Consider the following 14694-nt stretch of genomic DNA (forward strand, 5'->3'; position numbering starts at 1 on the left):
ATTATTAATTAAATATAATATTACAGGTTAAAATTTATTTTATAAATTAATATTATTATTATTTAATAATTTTAAATTAATTAGAAATAAAGTAATTATATTAAATTAAACGTTAATAAAATTATTTAAATTTCTTTTTTATTTTTTATTTTTTTAATTAAAAAATCTATTTAGTTTTCTTAATAAAACATTAATTATTATATTGTGTTTATTTATAATATATTTTATTTTAAAATTAAATATTTTAATATAAATAATTTATTTTAATAGCGTTATGTCTAATAAACTAATAAAATTATTATTTAATTAAGAAATTAAGATTTTTATATTAATTTTAATTAAGAATTTAATATTGTAAAAATAGTTTCTTAATTATCTTAACAATTTTATAATTAAAAAATACTTTTATTTTATAATATTATATTTAAATTCAGTTCTTTTCTATATTTCTAATTTATAATAATAAAATCTAAAATTCTTTTAATTATTAAATTATCTTAGCGTTAATTTTTATCTTTTTCCAAATATATTTATTTTTAATATTATTAATTAATTTAAAATATAATTGATTATAATAAAATAAAGTGGATTTATTAACACTTCTTTTAACTTATTTATATTTTAAATCTATAAAATTTCTTATATAAATGGTTTCCCCTTTTATAATAACTTTATTAAAGATAAAATCTTTATAATATAATTTTTAATTTAAATATAAAAATATATTATTAAATTTAAAAATAATTAGATTTTATAAATATCTTTATATATATCTTATTTAAGGATTTTTAAGATTTTAATTTTTCTTAGAAATTATTTATTAAATTTATATATAAACCCCATAATCTTAATTATAAATTTATAAAATTTAAATTTAATTAGGTTTATTATAGCTCTAATTAATTTAAAATTTAATAATATTTATATTATATTTTTAATATACTTAAATATAAATTGTTAAATTTTTAGGTAAATTTTTTAATTATTATATTTAATATTTGGATTTTTAATATTAACGTTATTAAAAAAAGGTTTATAAATATTTGGGATTAAGTTATATAATATATAATTTATTATTTTAAAAAAATAAGCAACTAAATTTATTATATTTATTAAAATAATTGTAAATTTTAATAAATTAATTAAAATAATAAATATTATTATATTTTAATTATAAATAAAAAGGTTTAATTAATTATATTTTAAAAATAAATTTATATATAAAAATATAACGCAAATTATAAACTCTTCTACAAATAAATTATAATTTTTAGGTAAGAATATATCTTAAATTATTTAAATATTTAATTTAATAATGGAATTAATTAGGTATAATTTATTATTTTTTTTTTTAATAATAAATTATATATTACGGTAAAGATTATAACTTTCTTTTAATATTCTTATTTTAATTTTATTATATAAGATTTTAATTATATAATCTTTTAATAGTATTAAGATAAAAATATTTTTAATCTATTAAACCTTATATTAAATAATTTTAATAATATATAATGGTATAATTTTATTTTTAATTTTATTAAATTTAATAAAATCTTATATTAAAATTTTTTCACGGTAATATAAGATTTTAATAAATATTTCTTTTTTTTAATTAATAAATTTTATATTTTTTAATTTAGTTTTTAAGATTTTAAATTATTTAGAAATTAATTATATTTTTTATAATTCTTTAGTAAATTTAAAGATAATATTTTAATATAGGCCATTTATTTTAAATAAATTTGGACTTTTAATATTTTTTAAGGTTTTTTTAAATATTTTATCCTTTTAATTTAATAATTTAAAAAATATTAATCTGTTAAAAGGTATATCATTTACTAAATAAATCTTTTATAATTTATTTTTATATAGCATATTAATCTAAATAGTTTAATTATTTTATTATTTATTTTTATATTAATTTTAGATATTTTAAAAAATTTCTATTATAAATAGAAGAAATTAATTATTAAATAATATTATTTTAACTTTTTTTTCTTCTTTTAAAAAAAATAAATATTTATCTATAAAATAATTATTTATAAAAATTTATTTAATAAAATTTATTTTATAATAATAACTAATATTTAATTAATTATTAAAAATTAAATTAATTAAATTATTAGGTTTTTAATTACTGCTAATTAAGCCTTAATTATTAACAGTTAAAAGTTTTCTTATATATAATTTAATTTAATAAAATCTACCAAAATCCAATTATTTAATAATTTAAATAATAAAAATATTTCAATTATTATTAAATTAAAAATTATAATTTTTATTAAGGTTTTATTATTTTTGATTAATATGGTTAATTAGGATTAAAAAATAAAATTTAGGCTTAATATAAACTTATTTATATAATATTTATTTTTAATAATATAAATAAATAATAATAATATTTAACTAATTAATTATATTAGATTTTTAATATATCTTATTATTAAAATTATATTATTTTAATTAAAATCTTTTAAAAATATTTTATTATATTTATAAGATAAATTATATTTTTTAACATAAGATTAAACTATAATAAATAATTTAACTTTTATATTAATAATTTTAATAATTAGTTTTTTGTTTTTGTAAAATCTAATTCTTACTATTAATTTTAAATATAATTTAAAATAAAAATTTAAACTATTTAATAATAAAAGAATTAATTTTAAATTTTATTAATTAATTATAAATTATTTAAATTTATTTATTAATAAAATAAATAATTTAAATTATTTTGGTTTATTAATTTTTAAGAAGTTAATATTAATATTAATATCTTTTTAAGCTTATTTTTTAATAATTTTAATAAATAAATTAAAAATAATTTTTTAGTTTTATAAATTTTTAATTAATTTTTAAAATATAAATTTACTAAATTTAAATATAAATCTTATTATTTTAGCCTAAATTATATTAAATTTTTTTTTACCATTTTTTCCAAATTTCATTTCCCAAAATCTTATAACTTCTTTATTATATAAATTAAGAAATTTTATAAATATAAATTTATTATTTTTTATTTAATTAATATATTTATTTTTCTTAAAATCTTTTAAATTACTCTTATTAAATATAATTATTTTAATTTTTTTAAATTTAAATAAATTAAAATATTTAATTTTAATAATTTTATTATTTAATTTCTTTTAATATTTAATTATATTAATATTTATTAATATAGTTTTTAATTAATTAAAAATCTTTTTTTTAATTATATCTTTAATATATATAACGCCATTATTATTTATAACTTTAAAAAACTATTTATATTTAAAAAAAAATTAATTAAGCCTTTTATTATTATTTTTAAACCTAACTATTTTAATCTTTAATATTATAAATAAAATATATTTAATCTAATCTTAAATAATTATAATATTAAAAATAAATTATTATTAATTTGCTTATTATTTAATTACAATTTTTTTAATATAATACTTAGTTTTTTTTTTAATATAAAATCCATTAATATTTTAATTAATAATATATTTATAAATTTTAATATTAATAAATTAGTTATTAATTTTAATAAATTATTATATTTAATTAGAAATATTAAAATTTTTAATTATCCTTTATTTATTATATTTATTTATAATATATATATTTTGGTTACGGTTAAAATATAAGAAATTATCAACGTTTATACCATATAATATTAAACATTTTAATATTATATAATATAAAAAAAGGTCTTTTTAAATATTGTAAAAATAATAAATATTAAATAAATAATTATTTAAATAAAATAGAGGTATTTTGACTTTTTTAAGGTTTTTTATATAATAATTAAATAATTAAAATAATTTACAACCTTAAATTTAATTAATTTATATAAATTAAATAAAATATTGAATAAAATTATTTTAAAGTAATATATAAATAAATATTAATAATATATCTTTAATAATAATTAATTTCTATTTAATTTAATTAAATATAATTTTTTATATATTAATTTATATAATATTAAAATATTTTACTAATTTATTTATTATTAAAAGGTCTTAAACCTTATTATCTTTATTAATAATCTTTAATTAAGGCTAATTAATAATATTATTCTTTTTTATCCAATTAATTTAAAATTATTACGATTTATTATTAAAATTAACCGTATTTCTTTTACTATCTTATTACCAACTTAATAATTTAATTTTTTTAATAAACTATTCTTATATTATCTATTTAATTCGATTAAAAGATATAACTTACATATTAATAAGTAATAAGTTAATAAAATAAATAATATCCTTTAAAATTTTATTAGTAATATGTTTTAAAATAATATTAATATAATTATTAAAATTAATTAATTAAATTATATTACTTTTAATATCTTAAAAAAATATAATATAATTTATAATTAAATCTAATAATTTAATAAAGTTATTAATTATAAATTTATTATTAAAATTTTATAATTTAAATTTATAAAATTTATATTAATAAGGGTTTTATATAACAAATTTCTTTTTTAATAAAATTTAAATTTAATCTTAATTAGTTAAACTATTAATAATTATATTAATTTTTTTATATATATTATTATTAACTATTTATAATTTAATCTTTTTTATATAATTTTAATTAATTACCTTATATTAATAAAAAATATTATTAATATTTTTTAATTATTAAATAACGTTTATTTTATTAAATAATTTATCCTTATAATTTTATAAATTAAAAAAAATAATTTAGTAAGGATATATAAATAATGCTAAATTAAAAATTAATATTTATATCGATATTTAGGCAATTAATTATTTTTAAATAGTAAAATCCATTACTAATGTATTAAGTATATTTGTATAAATAATAAATAATTAAATTTATTAAATAATTGGTTAAATATTAATTAATTTTTTGTTAAGAAATATTATTTTCTTATTTAATAGTAGTATAATATTTTATTAAAATTAATTAATAGGTTATATAATTTAAACTTATTTTAAATTAAATAGTAATTTTTAAAAAAAAATTTCTTACTTTAATTTACTATTAAATAATATGTATAAAATATCCTTATACGTATTAAATTTTAATTAATTAAAATAAATAGATTTAATAATTAATAATATTAATAATATAATAGGTAAAAATAGTATATTAATATTAAAGAATAATAAGTTTAGTTAAATCTTAAATTAAAATATTGTTTTTTAGTATAATAGTTAATTTTGAATAAAGATAACGTTATTTTAAAATTAATTAAGTATAATCTTAATAAATTAATCAATATTTTACTATATTTAAAACATAAAAAATATTTAATTTAATAATAAATAATAATAATATTTTTACGTTGTATAATTAATGTAAAAGTATAAAAAATATTTATCTTTATTTATAAATATTTAATTAACTATTTAGTTTTTATAAAATATTCTTTTTTTGGTAAAAAATTTATTTTATAAGTGGGTAGTTATAGATTTGGCCTTTATTTATACTATTTGAAAGTATAATAAAATAAATAATAATAAAGTTATTGCAATAATTTTAATAATATATTATTTGTTCTAATTTAATAATTTAATTAATAAATTTTTTAATATAATTATAGTATTAATTAGGTAGATTTTATAATTATAAGGCTTATTTTTTATTTATATTATATTATTGGTTTTAATAATATAGTTGTAAAGCGGCGTTTTAATCTGCGTTTTTTTTATATTAATATTTAATTATATTTTATTTATTATTTTAAGTAAACTTAGTTTAGTGATTTCTTATATTTATTCTATTATAAATTATATATTATTATTTATTGTTATATTTTTAATATCTTAATATTATTTAATATATAAGTTTATTTTATTAATTATTATTTTAAATTTTTTAATTTATAAATTATTTTATATTTTTTAAACACTATTTATATTTTTTCGGTATATTTTAATTATAATTATTTTATATTTAATAAAAATTTTATTAATTAAGTAATATTAGTAAATAAGAATATTTTTTAAAATTTTAATAACGATTTATTATTAATACTTAATATATTTAGGGTTTTTATAATCTCTTTATTTTTAATTATATATTATATTAACAAATATTTGAAATTAATTTTTTAATTTATAAAGTTATTTTAATTAACCAATATTTAGTTAATTTTCTTAAAATTAAAATTATAAATTTAAATCCTGTAATAATTATTATTAAATAAAAATAGGATAATTCTTAAAATAAGATTATATATTTAACATATTAGATTTTTATAAAAAATATCCCTAATAATTAAAAATAATATTTTATTTTCAAATATAAAACAAGATTATATTAATTAAAAATAAGGCTTAAACTTAAAAAAAAAGAATAAATATATATATTTATTATAGAAAAAAATATATATAATAAATATAAATAATTATGAAATAAATAAATATAAATAATATCTATTTATTAATTATTAATAATAAAAGAATATCAATGATAATAATTAGGAAAATGTAACAATTTAAAGACTTTATATGACCTTAAAAATTAAAATTACATAATAAACCCTTACATACAATATCACTGTAACACTACACCTGTTTACCATATATTAAATAAATAAATATATATAAATTTTTTATTTTAAATTTTTATTTAATAATAAAAAATTAATTATTAAAATTTTAAATAAAATATTTAAAATAAAAAACATTTTTAATATATATAATTATAAATTTTTATAATTAAATGTTAAAATTTTTTACAGTATAAAAAATTATGTTTATATTGTTTAATTTTATTTTATAAAAAAAACGTAATAAACATTTTTAAATTATATAAATAAATTAATTAATATTAAAACCATACATATATATTTAAAACACGGTTTTTTTACCAAATAAATAATAATTTTAAAAAGGTAAATCGAAATATAAATTTATAATAAAAATACATATGCGAAGCTCTTAAAGTATAACTTATAACACATAATGTAAAATTATATTAAAAATAAATCCTTAAAAGAAAAAGTTCGCCCGGATTATCGGTACCACAATTGCAATACGAGACACAGCCACGCGGAGTCCGCCATATAATTTAAAACGTTGTTATACGCTTGTTAAAGTATTTGATTACAAATACATATTTGTTACATATTGTCAAAATATAACATTTTAATTAATTAAATTATTTAATTTTGATTTGACATTTCGGTCGTTTTTAAATTGTTTATTTATTTTAAATTATATTAAATAAATTAATAAAATGGTATTTTAACGTTAACATTATTATTATTAAACCGTTAAAAATTATAACATTTAAGTTTTTTATTATTATTAATATTTATTAATGTAATTAAATATCGTCGATGCCGTATGTTTTTTTATATTTTTTAATATTTAAATATTTAAACTTAAATATATCATTAATTACTTATTTATTTATTATAACAAAAAAAAAAAAGTTTAAAAAAATTATTTTAAAATTAAAATGATTTTATACGGTAAAACGTTTTTAAAGTTTTAAAAGCTTTAATTAATTAAAATCTAAATATAATAAATTTTAATATTTATTTTTAATATTTTATTTTAAAAAAAACGTTTTATAACCGTAAAACCATTTTATTTCGTAAAATCGTTTCGATTTTTAAAACTATTTTATTAATAATATAAAATTTTAATAATAAAAAAATAAAAAATAAAAAAAAATAATAAAAAATAATAAAAAATAATAAAAAAAAAAATAAAAATAAAAAAAAAAAAAAAAAAATATTAAAAAAAAAAAATATTAAAAAAAAAAATATTAAAAAAATTTTTTTTTAATTTTTTTTAAAAAGATAAAATGAAAAAAATAAAAATAAAAAATAAAAAATTTTTCGAAAGTTTTTTTTTTTTAAATTAAAATTTTACTTTTTTTAATGTAAAAATTATAAAATTTAAAAATAAAAAAAATTTTATAATAAAATAATTCGATGAAATTAGCCATTTTGTCTTATTAATTTAAACGTTTATATTTTAAACTTTAATTTTAATAATAAAAAATAAAGTTTATAATTATATAAACGTAAAAGTGGTAGGTTTAAAAACCAATCCTTTTAATTTTTCGATTTTTTTCCTTTTTAACCCCATTTTTTCACGTGAATATCACGTGAAAGTCACGTGAAAAGGTAAATCGTTTTATTTTACGAAATCATTTTAGTAATAAAATAATTTTACGATGTTAAAATGCACCAAGTTAATTCCCATATTATTATTAGGTAAAATGGTTTCATTTATACGGAATGATTCTTTATACCCCCGGACCTCCCTTATGGTAACCTATAGAGAAACATCTTGTATCTAATGTTATCGATATCGGTAACTCCCGTCACGTTGAATTATACTTTAAAACCTTTCGACGGGAATAGGGGAAATCCCAATCGACTATTATGGTCATGGTAAATTTGGGGAACATTTAATACCTAATACCCAATACTCAAATTCGGGGGTAATCAGGTATGGATCTATAAGTATGGTTCGTAGCCTACATTATTAACTTACAACACCCAAATTAACCACGCGTTGACGGTAACTAAGTTTAAAAATAGCAAATAAATATTTTGTTCTTGTTAATAAACAGCAACAGCATACATTACAGCGAACAAGTCGATTCTGATGTTTAAGATCCGATCTATAAAAATAAGTAGGCATCTATTATGTAAGTTAGTTGAATAAAAAGAACATATAAACTTCTAAGTAGGTTTTGGGGCAAATCATTCTTAAACTGCTTTGGCGGCTGGACTTTGACCTGCAATATTATGTAATTAATGGCCGCATTGGCCATGGCCAATTAACTAGACCTTCGTTGATATGCCTCAAGATAATAATTACTTGCGATCGTCGAGTTATCGGTATTTTCCTTTCTTGCCTAGCCAATTAAGAGCGTCGTCACACAGGCTGCATATGAAGTATTGTTTCCTGCAGTTCGTTACTGTCCACCCACTGCAACGTGTCAGACTCTTGTCCCCAGACGTTCCGCAACAGCTAGGCGTAGATGACGACAGGAGACCCATTTGTTTGGTCCCACGGATGCACAAACGTCGGGTCTCCTGCAAAAGATCGTCGCTGGATCTCTCGTAAGAAAACGATCGGGACTCCACGGCCCAGAGATAGATCGCGGGGTTGGTATATTTGGTCGGTAGTATGTCAGCAGAGGAGAAGAAGAAGAAGAGGAGGTGGTACATATTATGTATTTAATACCCCCCCCCCTTTTTTTTTAGTGTGGCGCTTCGTGTAGCGCTTCTGCATGAGATCAATTCGCGCGTGCGACGGACAAGTTGGGAATCCGGAAATATGCAATGAGCCAAGCTAGGTAGGACATTGACGTCAGAGTATCTACAGCTTCGAGAAACAAAGGATTCAATAAGGGTCCGTCTCGCATTTGATGATACTTTATCATGTTTAATGGCGTAGTTGGCGTTGATAGCAAAAGCTGGATGGTGGTGTCTTACGCAACTATTTGTATATTTGTAAATTACCTTTTATTTCCAGTCAATTATATCCTTTATCCTGCATCTCTCTTTGCAGCAAGGTTTTAACTTTTTGATACCGTATCTTGCAGCTGCATTTGTCGATCGCATCGCGGGATTAATAAAATAGAGAATAGTGATGTAAATGTGGTGAACTATAGATTCGGCTGCATATGCCTACAACGTTCACGACGTCGACGCATCTTCCCTCTCTCGGAACGACCGGGGTTACCTAGATGCTTTAAATGGGCTCTGTTTGGTTGAGGCTCTATCGCCGGGTGACTTTCTAGGCTTGCTTTGGTGTGCAGTTGTCTAATTAAGCGGCTTGGCCTAATCAGCCAATCGTATAACAGGAAGTATAGTCCACCGCGAGGATCTTGAGGCGTCGTCCCGCTGGTCCGCTACAAGACGAGTCTAAGGCTATTAGAGCCCCACTGCCCCTGCTTTGATAGCTGTACTTGATAGGTTGATAGGCTGATAGGTCTTGGCCGGGTATGCTTGGACAGTGTACTGATAAATGATTTGCACTGTGATTTTGCTAAAACGAAACAAGTTATACATGCATGTGATTTTAAAAAGAGTTCACTTAATGTTATAATTCCGTCATAACTTTAATTTGGCTTGTAATATTCAGCTATTTCATGCGGCTATATTTTACGCTTGGGATAAATTTTTTTTCTTTTTTTCAATCTGTACCATAAATGCAAAATTAAGGGCTCGTGACAACATTGTAGCGGAGTGAATGGAGGGTTTAGGTTTGCACACACCGTTGCCCCATAGTGGAGCGATTTGTATGCGGTGTGGGGGTGTGCATTTGTGTATGGTTAGACACTGTATTCCTATAATTTGAAGTTGTGTAGCGCAAGTAACCTTACCGTCGGTACTAAATTAGGGACGATAGGCTATTGTAGATCATGCTCCCACCATATGTATGTACCTACCTTTTAAGCTTAGGTACCTACTATAAATCGGTAACCGACATCTATCTTGCGTATCGAGATAGTTTTCTTCTTTATTGGTAACTACCTAATTTATAAAGAGCTGTCTTTGTTACTTCTTTATATTATATCAAGCCACAAGTCGGCATTTCCATATACAATGGGGCGTCTATAAATAGATCGGATCTAGATCTCATTCAAGAATTCTCTGGTCTGGTAGTCTGGCCACGATGAAATGTCTTTCAATGTCTTTTAATTCGTAAGGCCCGACATGCTTCGTACAGTATCCACATGCGCATTGTGTCACTACCTTAAGTAACACCACCTAATATTACGTACCTATACCTACCTATGTTTTAGGTACATATAAACAAATACAGAAGTAACGACTAGACAAGTAGTAACTACCGACTCCTTTATTTTTTGAGCATTCACAGTGCTTAACCCCCCACTCAATTTAGTGATGGTTGGCCACTAGCGTAGCACGTTTAGCAAGTTTTAGCGTAGCAACTTGCCGTCTCCCTTGAAGCCAAGCAGTCCCAAGGCAGGTCCAGGATCCCCTATCAAAATTTGAACAAAGCTGAGTTGGAGCATGTGGGTCAAGGTTTCGCGTCATCTTTAAATCTTGAATATATCGATGATCTTCTCCTGAAAAAAAAAAATCTCCATCTCGGTCCAATCCACTCTCTGAAGTCCCGAAGGCATAGCGCTATATACATTCGTTTCCCGATCCAATTTCCATTCTTTTTACCTACTTACTCAGCTACATAACGTTTCATTAACTGCTCTTCTCCAGACATCCCCGACTTCTACCCATTTAATAGGGAATCAGGGATCGCCCCAGGAACATTCAGATCTAGACCACTTCGTTGTGTGTTCCAATCTGTTATAGCAGCCCTATTCAATAGCTTCATCATTCGTTATTCATCTCTTCGTCCTTCGACATCTGATCTGTAACAATAGCCTTTAACGGCGTATTTATTGTTATATCTCTTCTCTATCTTTCAGACTGATTTAGGGGCTTGGGTATTTTAATGTTTGCTAGTCATCTTACCCATAACTGGTAATAGCTCTCGGTTGATAAGAATTTCAACACCGCTTCCGAATCCCCGTTTGATAGGATACTTCCGGATTATATTCATTTCAATATGCCTTATACAAACAATAATAACGAATTCGACGAGAAGGGTTCTCCCACTCTAACTCACGCGCCAACTGTCTCAGACACGGCCGGCGAACCAGACAAGTATACTGAGAAATATCCCCCGGAGAGATCACAACACCTACAGGTTCCTGCTGAATCAGGGAGGATGTCAGTGGATCATGCGCACCTCTCAGATACTGAATCTAGAGACCAAGCTACTCGACTAGTTGACGATCTCACGCTACTTCAGGCAGAACAGGCAGTTAGCCATCGGGAATCGAACGACCTTCGCCGTGCTTACTCCAAATCTCGCAGTCATGAGCCCGAGGGGGAGGATGTGTTCAACCAACCCGCCCAAAGTTCTACTATACCGCTGGAGAATCCTAACCAACTAAATAAGGTCTTCAAGGAAATCAAGGGTTTACCTCGCATACTTCGATATTTCTTGTACAGCTTACCCAATGCAATTATTTTGCTAATCCCTGTCTTACTTGGGAGGTTTATACCAAAAGACCAACAGACTGTCATTGGAGGGCCGGGGGGTGAGGACCTAATGTGGTTTGGCATCTGGCTTGAGGTTGTTTGGCTCTCCCTGTGGGCGGCGAGAATAGCTACTTGTATTCTACCGGTTATCGTGGGCATCGTTGCCAAGGTGTTGGGCTCTGGTAATTCTAAGAAATGGAGGGAGATAGCCCGTCAGCTTGAGTTGCATACTGCGCTGTTCCTTTGGATGCTTGCCGTGCTGATCTCGCATTACCCGATCCTCAACAACCACAAGGTCAAGGCCAAGGTACCCGAAGAGGCCGATACAGAATATCCATTTATAAACTGGATTGATGTTGTCTACAAGGTTATCGTGGCATTTTTTGTTTTGGCTATCTTGAACTGGGTTGAGAAGATTTTGATCCAGTGGATTGCGGAATCTTTCCATTTGCGAACATATTCGTCACGTATTGAGACGAATAAGCAATGTGTTGCGTAAGTTACATTCTCTTCACTGCTCAAATTATTAGTAGATATCACTAACTGCTTAATAGATACTTAGTTCATCTCTACGAGCATTCTAAGGATAAGTTGGTCCCGGAGTCATCAGTTATGGATAATCAAGGACCGGGCTCTGGCGCAAGGACTCCCATGGCGATGTTTTCAGACAATGCTCGAGATACTATGGCAAAGGTTGGCGACATTGCCAATCGTGTGGCGGGTGATTTCACTGGACGTGAAGTTAAGCTCAGAAACCACCCGCGGAAAGTCGTGTCCGAACTGCTCCGTAATAGCAATTCCGCCCAAGTCCTCGCCAGACGTCTTTTCCGTACGTTCGCTAAGCCTGGCGCCGATGTATTAACACCGCATGACTTAAATCCGGCTTTTCCCTCTATTGACGACGCAGAGGCTGCCTTCAGTGTGTTTGATCGCGATTTGAATGGGGATGTCTCAATGGATGAGCTTGAAGCGTTCTGCGATGAGGTTCATCGGGAGAAGAAAGCTATTGCAGCTTCGCTCAAGGATTTGGATTCTGTCATCACAAAACTGGACAGGGTCTTTTTTATTATTATCTTCATCATTACAGTCATTGTGTTCATCTCCATCATCTCTTCATCTACAGCAGCAGCTCTGGCCTCTGCGGGTACTGCGGTTTTGGGTCTCGCGTGGGTACTTCAAGCTACTGCCCAGGAGTTCCTGCAGTCAATCATTTTCGTTTTCGTCAAGCACCCGTTTGACGTTGGCGACCGAGTCACCATCTACGGCAACACTGGATCCTTAATGAGAGGCGATGACTACTATGTGACTGAAATATCGTTACTCTACACCGAATTCAAGAAAATGCAAGGTCATATCGTCCAGGCGCCCAATTCCCTTCTTAACACAATATTTATTCTTAACCACCGACGCAGTGGTACTTTAGCCGATGTGTTCGAACTTCGAATGAGATATGGTACCCCGTCTAGCGTCATAAAAGAGCTCGAGTCTCGAATGACGGAGTACGTAATGGACAACAAACGCGATTTCACTAGCAAGATCCTTACGGAGCTTGTTAGCTTCGAAGATGCGTACTGCATGACGGTCAACTTTATTTGCTTCCATAAGACGAGCTTCCAAAACGAACTGACTCGTCTCACCCGTCACAATAAGTTTGCTATCGAGCTGATGAACCAGATGGTGGCGCTCGGTATCGAACAGCCTCGTCGGCAGTTCCAAATTTCTGGACAAGACTGGCCCGTCTTCCAATCGAACATTCAACCCCCGTCATATGAAGACCGTGCGCCTACGGTAAATCCTGCAATCTTGACTGCTACCCGTCGGCGTGCCAACTCACATACCCAGGATACTACAGGTGACATCTTCCAGGATGTCTTCGTGGCCCGTAGGCCAAGTAACTCGGGTATCAACCATCCTCCGCGCATCAACGAGGAACTTGCCGAATCCAGTGGCTCCATGAGCGGCAGCAGAGAGCAGCTAGAAAGGTTGCCTTCTAACGGAACCGGCACCGGTCGTAGTAGCCATCGGAATATGTTCGGGCGGTCGATGACTATGAGGCGGAGTGTCGACCACTCCGAACGAGATAGGGAAATGGTGTAAGGAAGAAGTGGGTGACTCAATTAGTGGCACTTTTCTTCTTAATTAATGATTTATGGAAAACAACATTTTTCTTCTAAGCAATACATAGACTGGAGCGAGACAAGGTATAGACTGGTTGTATACCCATTAGGAAAGCGGTCCTACTTAGTTAGATGGCGTACATAATTGGTTAATCCGAACTATGATTCTTTTTTAACAGATCTTTTAGATATTTAAGGCGTGTTGCCAATCTACTTGTATTGTCATATATATAGTGGTGCAAGGGGTTATGATTAAGTATCTATCGATCGGTATATTATGAGCCTTAGGTACCTACTGACATATTTTAGACATTCATTGTCCTAGTTAGCATGCTGTTATGAACACTCATAGACCTAAGCGCCCTTGTACGAACCTCTTCACGTAGATAGACAAATATATAAAATATATGAAGCGTCAAGATTATAACATAGCGTTTATCAAGAATTGACTAGATTCAAGAAGATATATCCCATTGCCATACCGTGTATTCTGCCTGTACCTGTGCTTGTGCCTGTGCTGTACATGTATGTATTCTTTAAATTCCCAATCGCCAACCT

The 14694-nt window shown here is 24.6% G+C and overlaps 1 protein-coding gene across 1 annotated transcript; it reads left to right on the forward strand.

Moving 5' to 3' along the window:
* Window positions 1-11540: 11540 nt before the first annotated feature.
* On the forward strand, window positions 11541-14116 carry GL218_06555 (uncharacterized protein; the record flags this gene model as incomplete). The annotated part of the gene is made up of 2 exons (XM_033583275.1): window positions 11541-12514; window positions 12574-14116. 2 exons carry the CDS (start codon window positions 11541-11543, stop codon window positions 14114-14116), a joined length of 2517 nt encoding a protein of 838 aa, XP_033433442.1.
* Between the last annotated feature and the right edge of the window lie 578 nt (window positions 14117-14694).

This window comes from Daldinia childiae (assembly GCF_008694065.1).
Source record: "Daldinia childiae strain JS-1345 chromosome Unknown Scaffold7, whole genome shotgun sequence".
Taxonomy (NCBI): domain Eukaryota; kingdom Fungi; phylum Ascomycota; class Sordariomycetes; order Xylariales; family Hypoxylaceae; genus Daldinia; species Daldinia childiae.